Source organism: Castanea sativa, chromosome 4 (genome assembly GCF_040712315.1).
Source record: "Castanea sativa cultivar Marrone di Chiusa Pesio chromosome 4, ASM4071231v1".
NCBI lineage: Eukaryota > Viridiplantae > Streptophyta > Magnoliopsida > Fagales > Fagaceae > Castanea > Castanea sativa.
Window position 1 is genome coordinate 29,015,197 of NC_134016.1, and position 24,890 is coordinate 29,040,086.

General features: G+C 34.9%; 1 protein-coding gene and 1 pseudogene across 2 annotated transcripts; both read right to left on the bottom strand.

The window, feature by feature from the left end:
* Positions 1-8,823: 8,823 nt before the first annotated feature.
* Positions 8,824-24,403, bottom strand: LOC142631712 (LEAF RUST 10 DISEASE-RESISTANCE LOCUS RECEPTOR-LIKE PROTEIN KINASE-like 2.1). 2 transcript variants are annotated; one of them, XM_075805999.1, is made up of 2 exons: positions 23,466-24,403; positions 8,824-10,134 (listed from the first exon to the last, which is right to left on the bottom strand). In XM_075805999.1, the coding sequence occupies exons 1-2, from the start codon at positions 24,220-24,222 to the stop codon at positions 8,990-8,992; spliced, it is 1,902 nt and encodes a 633-aa protein (XP_075662114.1). In that variant the 5' UTR covers positions 24,223-24,403; the 3' UTR covers positions 8,824-8,989. The 2 variants fall into 2 exon arrangements, with proteins under 2 accessions (XP_075662114.1, XP_075662113.1); XM_075805998.1 differs by lacking the exon at positions 23,466-24,403 and adding an exon at positions 15,821-17,154.
* Positions 10,619-12,378, bottom strand: LOC142631713 (LEAF RUST 10 DISEASE-RESISTANCE LOCUS RECEPTOR-LIKE PROTEIN KINASE-like 1.2; annotated as a pseudogene).
* Positions 24,404-24,890: the final 487 nt, after the last annotated feature.

Genomic DNA, 24,890 nt, shown 5'->3' on the forward strand with positions numbered 1-24,890 from the left:
GTTTACAAACTACCAAACATAATACAGCGTAATAAACTCTAACAGGATAGTCTAATAGTTCTCAACCTCTCATGGGATTCGTGAAATCCTAAATTAAAAATTCCTACCCAGTATCTTGGAAACACCCCCAATAAATATATTCCTATAATTGCTTGATGTATAGAATAGATGATTACATATACACGAAGGAATAATCTAGCATTTGAAGAGGTTTGGGCGCCCATGTTAGCGCAAAAAAAGAAAAAAGAAAAAGAAAAAAAAAAGACATTGTTATATAAAGAATTTAATATTTTTTTATTCAATAAAACAAATAGGTATAATGGTACAAATCCACCGTAAACAAATGGTTACTTTCACTCTGCACTACAAAATAAAAAAACTTTCCATTACCATCCCAATCAATCATAAAAATATATATAAAAACAGAAATCTTATGTGAAAAAGCGTGAAGTTTTATTAAGTGGCATTATATGTAAAGAGAATTGAAATATTTTCAAATACCACATCTAAGATAAAAACAAATTAAATAATGTTAGAAATAAAGTCTGATTGGAATGTGTAAACTTTGGGGATGAAAAGGTTACTTAAGATGTGTAAAGGGTGAAATGTATCAAGCCTATAGGGGAGATGTATATCCATAAGTGTACTCATTATTTCAACCTTATTCCATAAACTCTACAAGCATTCTAAGGTCCTATAAATATGTGAGATTACTTTACTGTTATTGTACACACATCTAAGAGAGATCAAAAAAATTGTGGATGACCACTTGAATATAAAAGTTTATCAATATATATTTCTTGTTTCTTTTACTTTGTTTGATATATTTATATCATTTCACAACAATAATGACTTCTTTGTTTCATTTGGTTCAATGTTTCAAGACTTTTCATCCAACACGCATACATACAAAAATCTTCACATTTTAATTCACAATTTTCACCTCTTGTGCTTCTACCCCATTATATATATTCACTCATAGCCTTTCATGCCATCCCATGTCAAATACACACATGACCAAAAACGATGTCATTAATTTACCTTCAATCTTTTGATGACACTTGCCTAGCTCTAACATTGCTATTTTGTCTAATCCTAATCTGCATAAGTTGGCTACAACCAAGAAAGGGGGTTTGCAATTTATATTGAGTGACAACGACAATTACGATTTTTATGTTAAGATCAGACGTTGTGAATTTATGGATATTGTAAATGATGTGCTGTGGGTGTTTGAAATGTGTATTTTTTTTTTTTAGAATTAAGGAGAAAGAGAAAGACATATTCTTTATCAACTTTTATTTTATAATATTCATCGTTTTTTTTTAAATTTTATTTCTCATTACTTTAATTGAATAATTATAATAGATATGTGTGTGCAATTTATAATTGTTATTTTTTATAATGAACTTATTACTAATAAAATTTTATAATGATTATGCTATAATACAGATATAACATTCTCTAAAACTATTTTACATAAAATCTTACAACATTATCTGTGTATTGCATGGGTAACTTACAAGTTGCACCTTTTTTTTTTTTTTGAGAGAGAGGGGTAACTTACTAGTTGCACCCTTTTTTTTTTTTTAGAGAGTTTCAACCCATGGCGTCCACTCCTGATAATAGCTCTTTATTATCAGACCAAGACACCAATCAATTTTTGGTGTAGGCGGAAATTGAATCTTAGATCTCATATACAACCATCAGAGACTTTACCAGCTGAGCTAACTGGAACTCACTACTAGTTGCACCTAAACATGGATATTTACCCCATATTTTGAATGGTAATTAAAATTAACGGTCACATGTAAGTCACGTGATAATAAAATAATTAATTCTCCCTTCTACTCTTTTCCCAAGTTAATGTACTAAATTATTCTTAATTTTTCTATTTTCACATGGATAAAATTAACTAGCTCATTGTTCATATTGAGGCTTACAAACTACTATAGATATTGACAAAACTGAAAAAAATCCCCAAACTCAAAAGGTTGAATTAAGTTTTCTATAAGAAAATTAGATATTCTTTTTAAACCATCATTGAACGTAAAAACGAAAGTTGGAATTGGGATTCTCAGAAAGTCCCCCAAACTATCAAGTGGGTATTCCAAAATCTAAATAAACATGCTCAAAGAGTGGAATTGTAGTTGAAAAAGAGTGACATATTGTTTCTTGAGATGTCACCAGAGTAGATGTGAGAGAGCAAAGAACATTGAGTGCTTAATGAAGCAACTGACCAAGGTGGTTTTGTGCACGAAAACCTCACTATGCTCTCACATACGCCACGGTCTTTGCACTTGCGAGTTCATATTTATTGATTCTAAACAGTGTTATGAACCAATTTAAAATTGCGAGTTCATATTTTTGTGCACGAAAACCTCACTATATCTTTTTTCACCAAATAAAAAAATTGGATTAATTGTATAAATTCACCATGACCATCCCAATTGCATATTTTACACCGCATTACAAAAACTTGCCATGACCGCCCCAATTGCACCAAAGCTTGCAAATTGCACCTCATATTTTGTTTGTTTGTTAAAATTAATGGCAATTTGTTAGTCGTGCGACCATAAAAGAAATGAATTCTCCTTTTTTTTCCTTTTTCCTAGTTTTTTTGAACTGAAATTAAATCTTAAAAAAAAAAAATTACCTTTGTATTAGACCAGCATTGAACATAAATGAAAAAGAGAACTGAGTTTCTCAAAATATCCCCCAAACTATCAAGTGGGTAATCCCAAATCCAAAGAAACAAGTTGAAATGATAAAATTGGATTGAAAAAAAAAAAAAAAAAGACTTTTTTTTTGAAGTCCAAAAAAACAAAAAACAAAAAACAGAAAAGAAAAAAGAAAGAAAGCGTGACTTTAATGTTTCTTGAGATGCCAGAATATATATATATTTGACTTACTTTCAGTACTTTTTTAACTAGAGTTGTCCTTTTATTTTAAATGCACAATAGCAAGTAGTGGTAATAGGTTTTAATCTCCATATTTTATTTATTTAGTGGGTAACGTGATAGTTTTTCATTAAAACAAAAGGAGATCAGTTAAAAATACTGGAGATAAGCCAAACCCAATATGTGTAATGTCCCAAATCTAATGTATGATTTAGGGTTTATTTGGTTAAAGGAGTGGAAAAGTGGGATGATGGAAAACTGTGGGGGATGAAAAACTGGAAGGATGGAAAATATTTAGTTTTCCCTCTTGTGTGTTTAGTTGGAGGGGTGAAAAAGTAGAAAGGTGGAAAACTCTTTTGTTTAGTTGGAGAGAAAAAGAGAAGGATGGAAAATGTAATTTATATAAATTGACTATTATACCCTTGTTACATAATATGTAAGAAATAGATTTATTTGTACTCATTAAATAATATAAAATTTACCACATCATATATATAAGTTTATATTATTATTTTTATTATTATAATGTAAAAATTATAATAGTGCACATATAAAAGAGAGAAACAATAGAGGCAAGTGATCAGGTCACGTTGAAAAAAAAAAAAAAAAAAAAAAAAAAAGAGAGAAGAGAGGGTCATAGGTAGGGCTGTCCACAGGTCGGGCTGGGTCAGTTTTGGACCTAACCTAGACTCAACCCGCTGGCGTTGGGTGGAAGGTGGAGGGACTCAAAATCAACCGCCAGCGTCAATCGGTCGAGTTCGCTTGGGTCGGTTCGATCGGTGAAGAGAGTCGTTGGATCTTGCAAAGCGTTGCCGGAATCTTCAAAAACTTCGCCAGTATTTGCAAAAACTTCGCCGGAATCTGCAAAAATCACTTAATTTACACTGAAAATCACCGAGATCACCACTGGATCTGGACGAAGAATTTAAGATCTCCGCCCGATCTAGGTGGAAATCGCGAGATCTACACCAGATTTGGGCGGAGAACTCAAGATCTCCACTCAATATGGACGGAGACCTTGAGATCTCCACCAGATTTAGGTGAAGAACTCGATCTCCACCGAATTTGGGCATAGAAAGGAAGATCTCCACTAAAACTTGGCTGATTTGAGAGAGAAAAGGAGGAAAATCAAACAAATCTACCTATTCATCGGTCAAGTCGGGCTCCGGCGGGCTGAGAGAAGTGAAACCGAAACTTGAACCGACGAGGGTCTGGTTTCGCTAGACAAAACTGCCACCGACCACGGTGGTGCTCGGGTTGGTGGCTTTTGGTTCGGGTGGCGGCGGGTCGAGCGGGTCCTGGACAGCCCTAGTCATAGATCATGAATTAGGGTAAGTGGGAGAGGGCATTTGTGTAAAAGTGCTGTGAAAGCACTTTTCTCTCCAGATTTTCCTCCCAAATTGGGAGGATAAAAAATGTGGGCCAGGGAGAGAAAGCTTTCTCCCGAATTCTGTTCTTCCTATTTTCCTTCCCCAACCAAACAGTGGAAAACAGTATTTTCCACTCTATTTTCCCCTCTCTATTTTCCATCCTCCCTATTTTCACCCCAAACGAACACACCCTTGAGATGTGACAACCGACGCACACCCATAAACTTTTCCACAACTTTGCTATATGGCGATTCGTGAGTGGTGAAATAAAATAGTGGGTCCATGATTTCACCACTCATGAGTCGCCACGTAGCAAAGTTGTAGAAAAGTTTGTGGCACTATATTTACTCGTGCAATTAATATCCCACATAATGTCTGTAACTGTTTTTTAAAAGGGGTTCAATAATACGTATCAATTCTTTTTATTGATGCCCAATTTTTTGATCCATACCCAAAAGACCGTGCGGAGGAAAACCCAACGAAAAGAAAGGCCCAAAGGCCCACCAAGAAGACCAAAGAGCAAGAGAGCTCCAAAGAAAGAAATGCAAGGGAAAGCGATCTACAGCAGAATACAAATCTACTGCAGAATACAGCTTTGCTCAGAATACAGTTCTCTGGCAGAATAGTTTCGGCAGATAAAAACAAATTGGGCCCAAGACCCTTTTGATCCATTCAAAATTATTTGGTTCACAAAGGTCCAAATCCTTTTGTATAAAAAAAGATAGGTGTGAAAACTAATATGAAGAAGTATGATGAAAAGATACAAGGAACGACATGAAGTGTTAGTAGCAGGAATCATGTGAAGGAAAGAAAAGCCAAACTAAAGGAAATGACAAATGCAGCAGGAACCACATGAAGAAATAAGACAAAAAACACAGAGCAGGACGAAACATAATTAATCTACTATGGTAGAAATGGAATTTCCAAGAAACAAACCAAGAAACAAGCAAAGGAATGATGAAGAAGAGAAGGATGCACACATCATCATCATCGACAATCCCTTTGAATGAGGGTAGTGTTGATGCCCACTTTGGCAAAGAGGCCCAATAGCAGGAAGAAGCTCAACAATATGGAAAGAAAAGAGTTAGTAAATTGAGAAGAAAACTATTAAGCCCGAATGGTAAGAATAATGGATCATAGGCCTAGAAAATAGCAAATGAACCTCAAAGAAAGCAAGCGGGCCTAAATGTGCCAAGAGAAAGAAGTAGTAAACCCATATGCATTATGAGAAATAGAAAGCAAGCAAGAATGGGCCAAAGAAGCCCGAAGTAATGAATTAAGTGAGTAAGGGGTTGATGGAAAGCCCGTGAACCCCAAAAGTAAAGGATATGGTAATTTGGGCCGGGGAAGCCCAAAAGACTTAGCAAAGGCCCATGGGAGTAAAAAATTGGAACGGGCTGAGGATGCCCAAAAGAATGAAATGGGACAAAGGAGCCTGAAAGTGATGAAACGGGTTAAGGGTGTCCAAAAGAATAAAATGGGCCAAAGGAGCTTGAAAGCGATGAAATGGGCCAAGGAAGCCTAAAATAGCATGAGTACAAGCCCAATAATAGTACTGGGCTATTGGAATTTAGTAGAAGGATAGCATATAGCAGGCCCAAAAGAGGCCCAGCAGGCACAAGTCAAATAATAACATGCAGGCAATCAGCAGAAATTATTAAGCTAAAAAGAGGCAAAGTTTTTAGCAAACTCGCTATAAGGTGACACCAACAAAACCACCACCCTCACGAAGAGCAACTTGTTGGCTACCCTTCGAGGGTTATAAATTTGTAGAAAGAAAGAGAACAATTTGCCTAAGGAGCGTAAAGATTGAAACAACAGGCCTGCAAAGAAAAAGAAGAGAAGCGTTTGCATGTGAGTTGTGAAAAAACCCATGTAAGAAAATTGCATAAGTTTTCACATATGAATTGCAGAAGCAATTCAGATGCTCAGGGGGCTGAATGTTGATGCCTAATTTTTTGATCTGTACCCAAAAGACTATATAGAGGAAAGCCCAGTGAAAAGCAAAGCCCAAAGGCTCACCAAGAAAACCAAAGATCAAGAGAGGTTCAAAGAAAGAAATGCAAGGGAAAGCGATCTGCAGCAAAATACAAATCTCCCGCAGAATACAGCTTTGCCACAGAATACAGTTTTCTAGCAGAATGGTTTCAGCAGATAAGGACAAATTGGGCCCAAAACCCTTTTGATCCATTCAACATTATTTGCCCCATAAAAACCCAAATCCTTTTGTATAAAAAAAGATAGGTGTGAAAACTAATATGAAGAAGCACGATGAAAAGAAACAAGAAACGGCAGGAAGTGTCAGCAACAGGAATCACGTGAAAGAAAGAAAAGCTAAACCAAAGGAAATGCAGCAAGAAACACATGAAAAAATAAGACAAAAAACACGCAGTAGGCTGAAACAGAACTAATCTGTTTCGGCGGAAATGGCGTGGAAACGAAAGAAGACAAAAACAGAAGATAGTGGAGCAAGCATAAAAGGGTCGGAGCATCACCAACCTGTACCCAGCCAATACAAGGGAGATGGGCCCACGGTCAAAGGAATTCATAAGGTGTGGTTTGGTGGTGGGGGGAAAATGGGGTATATATCTGGTTTCTTGCCATGACTTCTTTTGGGAATATAGCTTGCTGGGATGGTATCTTACCTAAAAGAAGTAATAGATGGTTGGGACCATCTGATGCATGCCACAGAGCTAGGTAGTGAGGTAGCCCAATCCTTATTCATTTGAACCTAAATGTAGAGGTATATAGTAAGAATAAACAAAAGGGAATTTTGTCGTGAAATGAGTAATGGTGTAGCAAACATGTACTGATCAATGGCAGTGGTCGGGGCAACCAATGGGTTGATGAGTAGTTCTAAAAGGATGCCCACAACAAACCAAAAACAGTGGGTGAACTCTTAGGGGTAAGAGGGAGAAATCCTATTGAATTAGCTCATTATAAAAGGAGGAGGTAGCTATGGATGATGGGGAGATTGGAGGGAATGGAAAAGCACCTAAAGGGGGAAGTACCTAAGGGAACAACCCACGACAAGAGAGTAGTAAGAAAACTAAGAGTAAAAATAAGAACGGAGAGAAAGAAAGAAAGTAGTAAAAAGAAGAGAGAAAGTAGTAAAAAGATGCATCAATAGACCATCTTTTCCCTTCCTCTTAGCAAACCCACTCTTTGAAGTCTCCAAAAGTAATTGCTAGTAGGCATTTAGGTCTATTCTCCAAAATGCATAACTTTGATGGCAGAAACCTATGATAAGGTTGTTCAAGTTGGGGTTTGAGTTCTTTCTTAGTTTACTTATTCTATAGGAAGATTCAATATTTGATTTTGATGGCAAATATATTTGATTTCACTCATTAGAACTTATATTTGTTGTATTTAGTAATTCTGTTGTAGCACGTTTTTATCACATCTGTTGCATCAGTTGTCCTACTGTAGTATCTTTACTTGCTGTACTAGTCATTCTGCTGTAGCATCTTTTTATTATATTTGCCCTGTTAGCTATTATACTAGCTAAACCTTTTCTGCCGAAGCTTTCTTCTTTATTTGTTATTACCTTTTTTACTTTTGACACAAACTAATCATTATTCTGCCATAAGTATATATGTGTATATATATATATATGTGTGTGTGTGTATGTGTGTGTATGTGTGTACACACACACACACACACACACACACACACACATATACATATACCTTATTTCTCATGTTCTGCATAATATATTTTATAGATGTATATGTGAATACGTATAGGTATATTTACGAATATGTGTATGTATATATTTGAAAATATGCTAACCCATGTAAGCTAACATTTGCTTGATTGGTATTTTTTTTTTTTTTTTTGGGTTTTAGATTTGTTTATGTGCAGGAAGTAAAAAAGTATTTCTACAGTAAAAAATGAAGAGTAGTCATTTACTTTGCAAAAGGCTTTACTGCACGGCAGAAGGCTTTAATGCACAGCAGAAGGCTTTAATGCACGATAGACAGCTTTAATGCACAGCAAACAGCTTTGCTGCACAGCAGAAGGTTTTATTGCACAATAGAAAGTTTTACTGCACAACAAACGGTTTTATTGCACAGCAAAAAGTTTTACTGCACAGCTGATGATTTTACTGCACAGCAGAAAGTTTTGCTACATAGAAGAAAAGTCAGACTTATGGCAGAAACTGGAGAAAAGTTCCTTCCGCGGCTGAAATAGAGGATAAGCCCACTTTGCAGCATCTACCCTTGGACTTGGACTCAATGTTTGCGCACAAACTGGTAGCGGCAAAATGGTACTTTGGAGCCCATTTTGCAGGGTGCCAGGCCCAACTTCCTTCTTAGAAAAAGCTTAGACTAAACATTGTCCAATAACATCAAGATGCGTGTCTAAGGTATAAGAAATGTAAAAAGAACCCACGATACTTCCTAAAAAAAAATTAAGAGGTATCAATTCCATTGAATATTCTCTCATAAACAATTTTTTTTTTTTAAGAAACATTTTTGAGAAACAAATGTTGGTAGCACACACTCCCTTTCTAGTCTTATAATTGAGTTTTTCTTAGCTAAGAGATCTTTCCCAGGTTAATGATTAAGGGACATTGAAGTGCACACTCCCTCTTTTATGTGAAAGGTACATAATAACACCAATATTGTCTTCAAGGAGCCCAATCCTTAAATTAAATATAAGATAATAATAAAAAAGTTATCAAGAAAAAAATGTATCTAGAGGTAGTATTACATAGGATTAATATGTGGAGGATTCTTCTACGGGAGATCTTGGAGGTGACGATAAGAAAGGTTTTGGAGGGATTTGCAATGCTTCTATGTTTCCTTCTAACATTTCAATTACTTTACTCATGGATGGCCTATCAGATAGATTTGTCTGTATGCACCACAAACCCACTAAGATCATCTTTCTCACCATTGCAGTTTCCTCTACAGTCATATTAATCGGAAATCCTAAATCATTGTGCTGCTCAAGACGCTTATAAATCCAATGTGGAAAATATATCTCACTGGTATTACTTATTCCAACATCAATGTTCTTTCTTCCTCCAACCATCTCCAAAATCATCATTCCATAGCTATAGACATCAGATTTGTGTGAAACAGCTCCAAAGTTTCTATTGAACACTTCAGGAGCTATATACCCTATTGTCCCTCTGGCTACTGCCATTGATACGTTACTCTCATTCCTTGGAGAAAGTTTAGCAAGTCCAAAATCAGAGATCTTTGGGGAAAAATTTTCATCCAGAAGAATGTTATGTGGTTTTATGTCAAAATGCAAGATTCTAGTATTGCAGCCACGGTGCAAGTACTCAAGCCCCCGGGCAATACCAATTGCAATTTGGAACAATTTTTCTAATCCCAAGGGCATAGAGGTTGTCTCCATGTTGTCACTGTGTATAAACTTTTCAAGTGATCCATTTGGCATAAACTCATAGATGAGAGCTCTTTTTTTACCTTCGAGAAAAAATCCAAGAAGTGTGACAATATTAACATGGGAAGTTCTACTAATGCTTGCAACTTCATTGATAAATTCATCTCCATTTCCTTTTGATGCATTTAGGACCTTCACAGCTACGAGACGACCATTGAGTAGCTTTCCTTTGTAGACACCGCCATAGCCTCCTTGACCTAGTTTAACCTTAAATGAATTAGTGAATTTCTTGACATCTGAGAATTTATATCTGTTTAGCGATAGTGGTCCGTAATTTCTAACAAATGCCTCAAGATCATGTTCATTCTTTGTTTTCTTCATAAAAAATGGTGTTGACGTAGTTGATCTCTTACTTCTAAGACAACAAATTGTGATACAGGTAAGTAACACTCCAAGCCCCAAAGCAACAAGACCTGCAACAATCTTGATCGACTTAGGCTCATGCTTGCCTGTAACCAAGGATGAATAAATATAATTTTAGAGAAGTGAGAGATGAAAATGGATATATTACCTACAACATACTTCCACCACCTTATCACACGCTTATCTGTAATCCAGGCAGAATAAATATAATTTTAGATAAATATATTGAACAGATATTTCTAAAATGTGTGTGTGTGTGTGTGTGTGTGTGCGCGCGTGTGTGCGTGTATAAAATGAATATATGATATTTTTTATATATGTAATTAAAAAAGTTTATATGTAAAAGAGAGAGAAATATTTAGTCATTAATTATTTATGTAAGTGCTAAAAGTATCCACCAAATCTATAAATATTTGTAATCTACTCACTCGTTGCAAGTCAAAAAAATGAGTTTTCTTGGGTGATTTCTAATTTATTTGTGTTTTTGTATTTCTTCTATTTTTCCAAGCACTTAATGTATGTTTTTAAATTCCAACACTAATAGTAAGCAACAAAAAGAAAGACGTGTCTAAACATTCATAACATCACAACAGAAATATAACAAGCTCATTCCATAACTTTTCCAAGTACTGAGTGTGTGCTTTTAAATATACAATATGCTTCGATTGAACTTAAAGAAAGAGAAAAGATGCTCAAGGCCAAGAAGGAAGATAAACTTTAAGGCTAATGAATGTAGCATAGTTGCATCACGTATAACACAGGTAGAATAGATGTGTGTGTGTGTACTCTTTGAAAATGTATGACTACAGGGACATAATTTTGTTAGCAAATTGGTTGGATTTGAACCTAGTTTAGCTCATCCCAATTGTCCACAGAAACGAGTTACAAAGAAAAAGAGTGATTCCTGTTTGTTGTGGAGTTCATGTAGCGTTTTGTCTTCCAAGCTAAAATCTTTTTACTTTCTGAGAAGTGACTTAATTGGCACTCATTGATTTGATAAAATTTAGATGGGAATAAAATCTTAAAGAACTTCTAGAATATCAAGGGAACAGACTATGCAAAATAAAAGGTAAAACTAAACCAATTAGCCATTCGAAAATTCAGATTGTCATTTTCTAATCTTGAAGAAAAATCCAACAAATCATTCATCCTACCTAATTCATTTAGACCTATTAGGTGCCCAAATAATACAAGCTAGAGTTCAAATTGAAATGGAAACTTCAAGATCACTACCCTGTATGCTAGCATGATTAGAAACTGCTAATATTTCACTTTTATAAGGGGGGTGGGGGGAAGTAGTGAAATTTTGGTCAATGATCATTATGGTTTTCCTATAATCTGTCTAGAAGATACATTAGAAAAATTTGAAGAAACTCCTCAATGATGATAAGGAAATTTCCTTCAGAATTACCATCATTGCAAGTCTTGAGATAAGGCCAGTCATGGCAAAAACAAACAAATTCATTGTTCTCAAATTCACAGCGTCCATTACTTCTCTCACAACTGTTGCAATCATGTGCAGTCCAATTCGAAGAGAACCCCATCTTCAGAACTTCAGTGTAATTCATTAGCAACAAGCTTGTAAAGTTGACTCTAACATCCACAGCACATCAACCAAAGATCGGCACGACTTCAATGAATAGTTATGAAGCTCCAATGCTTCCTTATGGAAAACGGCAAAAGAATGATGGGTACTATTGCTAGCACAGTCTAATTCATATACAGGGTAATAAGGCTTTGAACTGCAGTTGTAAAAGATGAAGAAATCACTATTGTACAAACTAAAATTAAATGGAGTTTGACCAAGGCTAACATTATACAAAGAAGCAGGGCATGTGTTCTCATACACCGCGGTGTTGGCCACAAGAAATGACTGGTTTGAGTAAAAGATATCTTTAACGATATAATCATTATTGGAAATTGTAAGAACTGGGTTTTTGTCTTTGCAGATGATTGTAAAGTTTGGGTTGCCACAGAAAGGTTATTGTTCAGGAAGTATCCAGAAAGGATAGCTTATATTTGGGCCATCTCCACAAGTATAAGGGACACAGGCTTAGAATTCTGGGTCAAGCGATAGAATGTAGTTGACCAAGGAGGTGAAGATGGCGAAAAGAATGCATATAAGGGAAGGTTTTTGGGACATGGAAAAGTTTTGGAGGTCCATTTGAGTGGAAGTAAGTAAGAAGCAGAGGAAAACAGAGGAAGAGAAGGGAGATGTTAATGGAGAGCCATTTAAAAGGAAAAAATTCTTAGTAGTTGGTATGACTAGGGTGTGAAAGTTCTCGAGTGTGTTAGATTTACTTTTGTTTTTGGTTTATGATTGGAGTTTGAAAAGGAGGGGAAAGACAAACAAAGGAACAACCAACAACGAAAATATTTTCTTTTCTCTAACAACTACCAAAGTAAGTCCATACATTGCCGTTTATTCTCAAAAAAAGTATGTACATACACCAATTGAAAGTGGTGTTACTTTAATCACAACAAATTATGTCAGTTGTGAAAAATGTTATGTCTTTAGTTTTGGGTGCATAGCACCAAGGTCCAGCCCATATAGTAGCAAAGCCTATAATTGTTTTGTCCATTGCTAGCAGGATTCCTAATTCAAATAGGACTAGGAATAAGAGGCGGTTGACTTGCTTATAAAAGCAAGGATTGGGTGCCGCATAGTGTGTGCCAGAGAAAGAGGTGCTGCATAGAGAGAGATAGTCAAGAAGAACTACGTGGAAAAGAGAAAGAATAAAAGAAGAAAGCTAGAGAGGAGAGAGAAAACTGTTGCCACCTTCAAGATAAACAATTAGTGCGTGTAAGAGAAAAGAAAACAAAGAGATTTTCTTTAGCCTTAAGACATACGCTATAGGTTTTTTTTTTTTTTTTTTTGGTAGTATTTGGTGGACTTATATTTGGGTTATCTCCACAAGTATGAGGGATGCAGGCTTGGAATTTTGGGTCAAGGGATAGAATGTAGTTGAGTAAGGAGGTGAAGTCGTGAAGATGGTGAAAAAAGTGCATATAAGGGAATGTTTTGGGCACATGGAGAAGTTTTGGAGGTCCATTTGAGTGGAAATAAGTAAGAAGCAGACGCTGAGCAAATTTAAAAAAAAAAAAAACAAAAAAAAAGTAAGAAGGCAGATGTTAATGGAGAGAAGCATTAAGAGTAAAAAAAATTTAGTTGGTATGACTTTGGTGTGAAAGTTCTCTTGAGTGTGCTGGTTTTACTTTTGTTTTATTTTTAGTTTATGATTGGAGTTTGAAAATGAAGGCAAAGACAAACAAAGGTACAAGTAACACCGAAAAAGATTTTGTTCTTTTTAGTCTATGTACCAATTGAAAGTAATGTTACTTCAATTATAACAAATTATGTCAGTTGTGAAAAATGTTGTGTCCATAGTATTACTCTACATTTAAAGACTTAAAAGGATTAGTTTTGGATAATGATTAAATGGTTAAACTTAGAATTAAAGTTGATATAGCTTTCCTTCAAATTGTTAAAAACAGATTATTAGAAAAAACTATAAATAAATAAACAAATCGCGGTTAAAAAATATTATATATTGGAAAAGTACAATTTTAAACTGAGCCAAATTGTATTTAAGCAAGGTTTTTAGATCCAGACCGTTCATTGAACCGTAAAAGGGAGAAATTTAAGGTTTTTGAAGCCAAACCGGGGTTGAACCATGATGACGTCATAATTAATTTATTAATTAATTAAAGCCTAAATATAGATATTAAATTTATAAAACTAGCAAAATTGACTAATATATCTATATATGTGAGGGAGATTTAATGATTTTCAAGTATATATTTAATAAATAAATAAGAAAGTTAATAAAATAAAATAATAACCATGAAAACATCAAAATTTATGATTAATTTTTGAAGTAAAGTTGAATATCTTTGAAGGATTTTAATTATAATTTTGTTTTATTCCTTGTAAGAGATGAATAATTTAATTAATTAGAATAAAATTGTGTTAAGTTGTTTTTATTAAAAAAAAACATTGCTAAGGGGTTAGACTGTGTGGTCCAACCTCGGTTTTAGGGGTTCAATCTCGGTTTTATGGGTTCACGGAATTGTCACATATGCCCAATTCTCTATACTTAAAAATCCAGATTTTCATCCGGTTTTCAATTTTCACAGTCTGACCTCTCGGTCCGGTCTAAGTCTAAAAACCTTGAATTTAGGTGGCCAAGAGTTCGTCTGACCTACTAAATATCTCTACGAATTTAGGATCATTAAAACCTACAGCAATCTCTTTTGTTTTTCTTTTGGAAGTTTTAATTTCATAATTTGTTTCCTAGCATTGTATGACACGACAGTACAATTCGCAATTTTGCATGTCACGAGAAATATTCAAAATCATACATTGAATTTGAAGTCAATGGGATTTGTTTTCACTTGTCAGTTCTCACACAAGTGTTTGGTTTTGGCTTTGACTTTGGCTTTGGCTTTGACTTGAAGAGTCCCAATGAATGGAGTCATTTTCCTAGCTATTCCTATTTTTGACCGTTTATGAGTTAAAACGTTAACGTGCTATTATATTAAAATGTTACGTGAGGCTGTAAGAAATTTCTTCAATAGATTATCAAAAAAAAGAAATTTCTTCAATAAAATAAAGAGAACAGTGTGTCAAAAATATCCCTCTAAAACAGAATAAGGCTATAATAGATGAAAGCATAGTTCTTCTGGGGGGCAGAATTAGATGATCCTGACCAGTCAACATGCATGACCCAGTCAATGGGGGAAAGTTTTGGCAGTTCTACTTAGCATTTATGGTAAAAGACAATTTCCTAATAAAATATTAGGAAGGACCTAATATACTATTCATAATTTTGACATTATGCCCTATTTGGGAAATAATACTAATAATAAAATATTCGACCTATTTGTGAAAATATTTAACAATAATTTTATAACTCAATTAACAATTTACGATATTTTCAATAAAATATTTTTTTTTGACAATATTTCAACCAAATATTTATAATTCAAATATCTCATCTATTATAACTATCAAATTTATCAAAAAATGTATTCACTATTCAATCAAATACAATATCTTATGAACTAATTTTTTTATAAAATTCTTTGTGGCAGTTATTTTTGGTTTAGGTAAATGTCATTATAACTCACTCAAATAAAGAGAACACTCAAGACTAAAAGTATTAACTTTGAGTTGTGGATTGGGATGTCTACTGTGTAATGACTAATGAGTGATGATAACATAATTTCACTATATATTGTCTATTCCAAAAACTTGGAACTTATTCGTATACATATTGGAAACTCCAGCAAAAAATTAATATTATAGGATTAGTGATTCACCATCTTCAATCTTGCTTAAAGTCTTTAAGGCCACTAATTTTTTTGATTTCTATATGAGGGGCATTATGAACGGACTCGCTCAAAACAAATTAAGATGATTCCACCATCCAAACAGATTATGACAACTTATTAAAGCATGACTTAGACCAGAATGAGGATCAAGTCTATTGGCTACTAAATGGACCCACATTTGGCTAAAGCAAACAAACCATGTGAATGCTATGCAATTGTTAACTATGCCGGCTACCCAAAGCCACCTAAAGCAAACAACCCATGAGAATGCTATGCAATTGTTAACTGTGTCGACTACCCAAAGCCAAAGAGAACTGTTAAACTATGACATTATGTGAACTATAGCTAAGAATAGGAAATATATACTAAGCAAAGGACAAGAAATATGTGTTTCAGCCTAATCCAAAAGTGAGAAGAGAAACGAGTATTCATACTTACTTGAACAGATCAAAGGTTGCTCTCCATCACGGCAAAGGCAGGCAAATTTATGTGAGGAGGAGTTAGAACCGCATATCCCAGCTGAAACCCCACACCACAAACAGGAACTCGCCCAGGAATTATGGTAGTCCACATCAAAACCTTGATTCAATACCTTCTGAAGTCCCAAAGACTCGTTAATAAGAGCAGCCTCTAAAACTGGAACTCTAATATTGCTTTGGCATTTCTTAAAAAGCTCGTCGATACTCGGGAAGGATTCGGTTACAAAGTAATTATAAGTATTATCTGCAGCACCATCTCCTACTGAGCTGCAGGTAAAGTTTTTCGCGGCATCCAATCCGCTAACTCTAAAAGGGCAGTCATAGAACAAAGTTAGGTTTTGATCGGTTGTGTGATAGTCGAAGTTATTAAAATCCAGAGTGGTATTGACGAATTTTGAAGGACATGGACTATTCAAGAGGTCCGATCTTGCAATGGTCATGATGTAATGAGATTGGTTGATGTCTAGTACGCGGAAATCTAGTTCTTTAAAACTAATAATAGGGTATTCATTGCCACTGCACCTAAGCTTGAACTCTGGAATACCGCAAAATTCAGGTCGATCATCTCCCAAGAAAGGGTACGAAATGTTTTTGATCCCTCCACAATCAAAGGGACGACTGCACTCAGCAAAGTATTTGACCGCGTCGCAGTAAGATGGAGGTAACAATGTTAAGAAGAAGAAAAGAGTGATGAGGGAAGAGAGAGCTAGATAATGGGAATTCATGTTTAGAAGATAATGAAGAAAAGGACTGGGAGAGAAGCAATGTTTATGACGCAGCCTAACGTAGAACGAAGACTTCTTCTTGAGAAGCGTTGAACGAAGACTGGTAAGTCCGAAAGAGAATAAAGAGCCCACTCCACATATTGATTTTTAAACGGGATTTTTCTGGACTCTGGAGACAAATTTTCCCACTGACTTTTCCACGCCAATCTTTTATGTCTGAGACTGTGCTGTTTTATGGTTCAGAAGTCCTAAAGAAAATGATTTTCCTCAATCCCAGAAAATTGCACTCATGGCGCAGTTGCTGAATTCACCCGGTTATCAAAAATAGGAATAATTTTATTCAACCAATTAATTGGGCTGTCAAATTGTATTCAATTTCAACCATCTTTAAAATAAATAATAATAATATTGGATTAGGGCCAAGAAGCTACTTAACCCCATCCTTAAATGAATTCAAAAGTCTTTCTTTTAAGTTTTGTGGTCAAAAAGTAGACCCCAATGTCTTTTCGAAGAGTAGACAGAACTGTCTTTCTGGGCAAGTTCATTTTCTTGGGGCATTTTCACCTACAAACTATGACTTAGTCGAACTACTTCGAAGGTCTGCTCGCCTCCACTAACACGGAAGAATATACCCTGATTCAGGTGAATTCTAAGTGGGATCCACTTGCCATGAGTGAGAAGATAAAAATACCTGTAGCAGGATAAATCTTCTCCCGTTAACACTGAGCTGACAATGAAATTAATTTTAGGATTAATATGTCATTTTACCTTTTGCTAGATTTTAATCACTAATTACTAATTAACATTACTTTAATAATTGATTAGCCCTCTATGTACTTAGACTTGGCTAAACAGGCAGACGGGTCAAGTCACTTGGGTTCAGGTCGAAAATGGTTTCGGATCATAAACATGTACTTTTAGCGTGTTAAAAATGAGTTGGATCAATTGGATTGTGGACTGGGCCGACACATTTTTTTACATGAATTTATTTATTTATTTTAAATGTATATGTCATTTTATAAGCAATGCAGCAAATTATTTGATATAAAATGTATTACACATATAAAAAATGAACTTAGCTCAAAAAATTAATAATACTTGTACAATAATTATAAAATTATTAGTAGATGATTGCATTATAATGTATTACGAAACAAAAAGTTTGTGTCTTTTTCTTTGTTGATAGCTTGTTAATACTAAATAGATGCTTATTTGAAATTTTATGATTTTTTCTTTTACATATACTCCACCCCCCCCCCTCCCTTAACTCGAAATCTTGGGTCTGTCCCTACTTTTACTACATTCCTCAAGGTCCCAAAGTTCAATGCTCAAGAGGGAATTGGTTGTTTTTTGTTTTATCTAATTTTTAATTTTATTTTAGCTAATGTGGAATTTTGATGTTAATTAAAAATTTTAAATATTATCTTATAAGCCATGTAAGCATCAAGTGTAGTGCATACTCTTTGACACATTTTTTGGTCATTAAGTTAATGGTAGAGACTAAATTGACTACTACCAAAATTTAGATGCCAAATAGAATGTGTCCCTAAGGATCAAAATGGTATTTTTGATATATATATATATATATATGTGTGTGTGTGTGTGTGTGTGTGTGTGTGTGTGTGTAATTGGGGGGGACCCACTAAAAAATATAGCATTGGTTTTAACTAAAAGAAATTGCCAAATAAAGAAAAAAAAAATCAAAATATCGGCAATCCTAAAACCATTGCTAAAAGTATATAGGAAAATTCTAAGACTACAACTTTTCTCACAACTATTACTACAATTTGTCAACGTAACAAGTGGTGAGTGGTGGAGTAAAAGTGGTGGGTCTATGTAAGTACACAACTTCACCACTCACAACTCATCACATGGATAAATTATGGCAAAAGTTGTCATAACATTACTTAAGTAAAAGAAACATAGTTTCTGTAAGGAATAGAAAAGAATTGAGAGAGTAGCTAGATTCAAGGTCAGCTAGGCCTCCTAAGAATAAGAGAATGGGGAGAGGGATAGAGACAGTAGAGAGAAGAATCATTGATCATTATCTACTACTCCCTAAGCACATACCTTCTGTAACTAACCAACTAACATACAGCTGTCACTAACAGACTCTCTATACCAGCTGACAATGTAACTAACTCTCACAGACTCATATTGCAACAGCTAGTAGTATCTAACATATGGCAATAAGTGTATCAATGAGTATTAAGAGTAATCCTAACAATACCCCCCCCCCCTTTTTAAAAGACCTTGCCCACAAGATGAGGGAACCTCTATTGCATGATATACAAACTCTCCCAAGTTGCATCTTCAAGACCTTCTCCTTGCCATTAGACCAAGACTTAAGTGATGGTCCTGCTACAAAGCTGATGAGTCCTCTCTTGTAGTATAGCTACTGGTTCTGAAGTTACAAGTCCTTCAAAGCCAGTAGGTGGTAAGGTTTGAATAGAGATCACATGTTTCCCAAGCTTAGCCTTCTAGCAGGAAACATGAAAGGTAGGATGTAGCTTAGAATTTGGGGGTAGATCCAACCTATATGACACCTCACGAACTCTCTACAACATCTAAAATGGACCATAATACTTTGAAGATAATTTCTGCACCTGGTGGTGCTTAAGAGACTTTTGTTTATAAGCCTGAAGTCGAAGGAACACCCAATCTCCCATTACAAAACTCCTTTCAGTCCTACGCTTGTCAGAATACATCTTCGTCCTCTCTTGAGCTATCACTAGATTATGCCTCTACAAGGAACTCAATTGCTTTCTAGATTTCAAATGAGCATCCATACTTTCAACCTTTGTCGTTCCAGGAATATAATCCATAAGCCTAGGAGGGGGATATCCATACAAAGCCTCAAACGGAGTAAGCTTGAGAGAGATATGGAAATTGTCACTAAACCAGAATTCAGCAAGGAGTAACCATTCAACACAAGAAGCTGGTTATCAGCTTCAAAAGCTCTCAAGTAATGCTCAAGACTTTTATTCACAACCTGAGTTTGGCTGTTTGTTTGAGGATGATAAGCTGAAGACATGGCCAGTTGAATGCCTTGAAGCTTCATCAGCTCTTTGCTAAAAATGAGATAAAGATAGGATCTTTGTCACCACCAAAACCACATCTTTCATATGAGATTTTGGAAGACCCTCAACAAAATCCATGCTTAGAGCTACCTAAGGCTTATTTGGTATAGGTAATGGTTATAATAGACTAGCTAGATTGCAGGTTTCATGCTTGAGCCTTTGACAAGTATCACACTCCTTGACATACTTCTTAACATCAGCCCTTAACCCAGGCCAAAAAAAAGTCCCTTTGAACCCTATGTAAAGTCTTAAGATAACCTAAATGGCCACCCAAAGGACCATCTTGAACTTGCTGCAAGATGGCCATCTTCAATGAATCACAAGTCCCCAGATACATTCTGTCCTTATATAAAAGCAATCCATTCTGCATAGTGAAGCCCTTAGGACCATCCTTACCTGGTTAAAAAGCATCCAAAATACCCAAAATTGATGGATCAGTAGCATAGCTAGCTTTAAGCTGGGCTAATCAGTTAGGAGTGGGAAAGGAAATCATGCACAATACACCCTCCAGAAAAGAAGTTCCACCAACCTCCACTTGCTTGGACAGAGCATCGGTCACCACATTCTCCTCCCCTTTCTTATATTTAACAATAAAAGCATACCCCAACAACTTGGTAATCCATTTTTGTTAAGCTGGAGTACCAATCTTCTGCTCCAAGAGGTATTTAAGACTCTGCTGATTTGTTTTCACTAGAAAAGGCCTTCCAACCAAATATGGCCTCCATTTGTGCACAACAGTCACTAAAGCCAGCTGTTCCCTCTCATAAGTTGATAAGGCCAAATTCCTAACTTTAAGAGCTTGGCTATGAAAAGCTATACGCCTTCCTTCCTGCCTTAATATAGCTCCTATCCCCTTACCCGAAGCATCACACTCTACCACAAATGTCTTATCAAAATCTGGAAGAGCTAAAACAGGTGGATTGGCATAGCTGACTTATGGTTTTGAAAGGCTAGATCAGGTTCTTCATTCCAAGAAAAATAATCCCTTTTTAGAAGTGCAGTCAATGGGGCTGCAATCTGCCCATACCCCTTTATAAATTAACTATAATAACCAGTAAGGCTTAAGAATCCCCTCAAAGCCTTAACATCCATAGGAATAGGCCATTGCTGCATTGCCATAGTTTTTTTAGGATCTATTCTCACCCCTTCACCAGAGATTAGGTTCCCAAATACTCAACCTCACCACATGCAAAAACAGATTTAGACTTCTTAGAAAATAGTTGTTCATTAGCTAATACCTCCAACACAGCTCTAAGATGAGAAATATGGTCAGCCAAGGATTCGCTATAAACCAAAATATCATCAAAGAACACCAAGACAAACCTTCTAAGAAAGGGTTTAAACACATGGTTCGTTAGAGTAAGAACACCAAGACAAACCTTCTAAGTAAGGTGGTACAATTGCTAAGGGGGAGGAAAGTGTGACGAGGGAAGACAGAGTAAGAAGGGCATCCATGTGTAGAAAATCATGGAGAAAAGAATAAGATGAGATGTATTAGAATTCAGAGAGAGAGAGAGAGAGAGAGAGGTTGTTTACTGTGTTTACCAGTAAATAAGAGTATTATTCTCATACACTCATTATTGTACATCATCTATTCATATAAACTATTTTATATTTAAAATGTAGACATCATGCCTAAAATTATGGATATTATATTAACAGAGTGTGCATTAACAAATGTAAAAAGAACAATTACCAAATAATAAATAACCAATAGGAACAGAATAATTACTACCAAAAAAAAAAAAAAAAATTATTGCAACAAAGCTACTACAATAACAAAAAAAAAAAAAAAATAGTGATAGTAAATCATTATTGGATTTTCAAGTTAATTTTTGTTGCAACGGGTACTTTTAATTAAGAGTGTTACTTTAAGACCATCGTTTTCAATTATCTTTTTAAAATACCACTCAAACCAATTTAGAAATAAACTTTGTCCTTGAAATAATATTACTTTTTCATATATCCTTAATTGACATAATTTTTGTTATACACCAATATATGTGGGTCCATTCATTTTTGTCATTCTATGACTTGTCTATCAATTCCGACATCTCTCTGAAATAAAATTTTTAGAAACAAGATAGTTTATTGATTTTTTTTCATTTATTATAGACACATAAATGGTTTAAATATAATCGAAAGAAGAGAGGGAACACAGAAGAGCTAGAAATGATAAGAAAAGAATAATCTAAGACAAGTACTTTTTAGAGCAATTTATTTCACATTACCTCTTACACATAACATAGCACTTTTTGAATTGAAATCGTAACTTAAAGTTATGAATTTAGTGCAAAGTGTGCGGGTACACAAGTGTACGTGCACTAATACTTAGCTCTCCCTTATAATTCTTTTGAATAAAAATCAAATGTATCAATATGAATGTTTCAATAAACATTTTTATACTCCACTTTTCTTTTTCTTTTTCATAGAAATTTATATCTTCCATAAATTATAGAATGTTATGCGGTTTTTTATTATTTATTTATTTTTTATTGAGAGTCTAGTGAAGCATATATATATATATATATATATATATATATATATATATATATATATATATATATATATATATATATATATGGTCCGTCTAAATAGAACTTATTTTGCTGAAACTGAAAACTGAAAACTGAAAAAACTGTAGCAAAATAATTTTTAAATGTGTGAATAATACCGTGAGACCTATTTTTAATAAAAAAAAAGTTGTTGAAAAGTGATGTTTGTGGGTCTATAAATAGTGCACGGGTACACTGTTCACAGAAAAAGTCAACATTAGCGGCTGAAAAAAAAAAAGGAAGGAAAGCTGAGTTTTTTGCACGTTTACTATCTCCAACTGTAGTGTGGGTCTCATGTCCAAAACGCAGATGCTGAAACGTAGAAAATGCCGGATCCAAACGCTACCATAGTAGATTACTCACATTAGAAAAAAAGATTTTTAATCAGTTTTGGGTTAATTAGTTTTATATTAAACTCTTCTTTAGCACAAAAGATAGTATTTTAACCTATAACATTAAGTGCATGAAGATTATTCTTTAGCATTAAACTAAGATATTAATTGATTTTTTGTATAAGTAAAAATCGAACTTAGATCTAGATCTTATTTAATGAAAAATAATTTTACTAATTGAACTAATTAAAAGTTCAGACTAATTCTGCATTAAACTTTTTTTTTGTTGTTGTTGATGAAACTGTATTTAAACTCTTAGTTGAATTCTTTTCAATATTTTTTTTAACCTATATAAAATAACCAGTCGGACCCACCCTTGGAAAAAAATAACCGCTATCAAGTATTGACTAGTATTTTAATCTCGGTCTCCATCAGTATGAACCCTTGACCCACTCTTGGTCAAAAATAACCACTATTGACTATTATTAGTATCAAACCTTGTTAGTATCAGAGGGTTTGGATCAAGCTTCTTTTTTTTTTTTTTTTTTGTCCCTCTGCTGCGGGGACAACATGTACTGTATATACACAGTTTACGTATTTTTTTAGTAATTTTTTATTAAAAATAAGTCTTATAGTATTATTTACACATTTAAAATTTATTTTACTACAGTATTTTCAGTTTTTAATTTTTAGCAATAAATTCTATCTAAATAGACCCTCAGTATCCATTAGGCATTAATTAGTATGGCCTCTTACTCCACTTTTCCTTTTGCCAACGTGCATAGCGCAATAATTCCCATCAACAATCAAATGAAGAAAAGGATACTTACAAACCGTAATACAATACAAAATAAATCTAAACTAAAAGCAGTGAACAGAATTTATCATGTGGAATTGACCAAGGGAGCGTACCTTTGCAGCTGTTACTATGCGTGCTTCCATCTTTGCAAAAGCACAAGTACTCCTTAGCCGTAGCGTTGTATCCACAAAACCCTTCAGAATCCTCACATGTAACACAATCCTCAACACGTCCCCAATCAAGCACAAAGCCATCATTCATAGCCTCACCAAACCGAGCAATCAAATCAACAATATTAATCTCAGTCTGTATATCTCTCACTGTCACCACCACTTTCTCCTCGCAATTCTTTGACCAATCAAAGCCCTCCGTCTCATGAGTCTCCACAAAAACATAAGACCGGTTGCTACTAATATTCAAGCACGGGATGAAAGGCACAGTTTGAGGGTAGGAAATGCAATTATAGTAAAAACTGAGATTCAAATCCATTGATGAATAGTTCAAATAAGGTAGCGTCTCTAGAGAAAAGTTTTGACGTGGTCTTGGGCACTTTTGGTTGGTGCTGACATCAGTATCCACAAGGGTTAGGTTACCGGTGTAGCCGGAATAATTTATATCTTTCATGTGGTAGTTCCGGTCACCGGATAAGCGAAGTACGGCCTTGCCGTCCTGGCACCTAACGCCAAACCCCGGGTAGCCACAATAATATTGCTGATCAGAGGCGCTTTCAATATAAACCCAAAAAGGGTAGGCGATGATAACGTTACCGCACCTCTGTGGTAGGCATAAAGGACTAGAATTGGTGCCTAAGGAGTTGATGAAGAAGAAGAAGAAGGAGAGGATGAGGAGGTAGCTAAGGAATTGTGACATGGTGAAGCGTCTGAAACAATAGCACGCGAACCGTTGTTTCCGTGATCCGGTAAAATACTACTTTATATAAGCCAAACATGGGGTCCACCATTCTGCTACCAGCACAAATAATTTCTCAAACTACATTGTGTCCACCATTCTGCCTTTACCTTTAGACTTGTTCCTTGGAATTAACTACGTTACGGGTAAAGAAAATGTCATCCAGAAATTCACGCGCTCTCTCACACAGGCTTGTATATAGTATAGCCTCTATATACAAAAAGAGAAGGCAATGTGAGAAAATTTCGATTTTCAGTTTTTTTTTTTTTTTTTAATTTTTTTATTTTCACAAAAACTTGACTCTCTTTCACATAGATTTGCTAATCTTATTTGGATCTATCACAATACAGCGTGTAGGTTTCAAAAAAAAAAAAAAAAAACAATACAGCGTGTTTGGTAAAATAAGTGTCCCAAAACTTTCCATTCAATTGTATCACAAGAAATTTCCACTCAGACTTGCGTGTATTGACATGACAATGCACGGAATTGTGGTCTTGCCGACCCCTTCCAGGCAACCTCCAACACGTTGCGGAAAAGTTTCAGAGAACTTAAATGGACCTTCTTGACCTTTAATTGAAGAGCAGCTTATACAATTTAAATTTTATTCTTAATTTTTTATATTTCTTTTT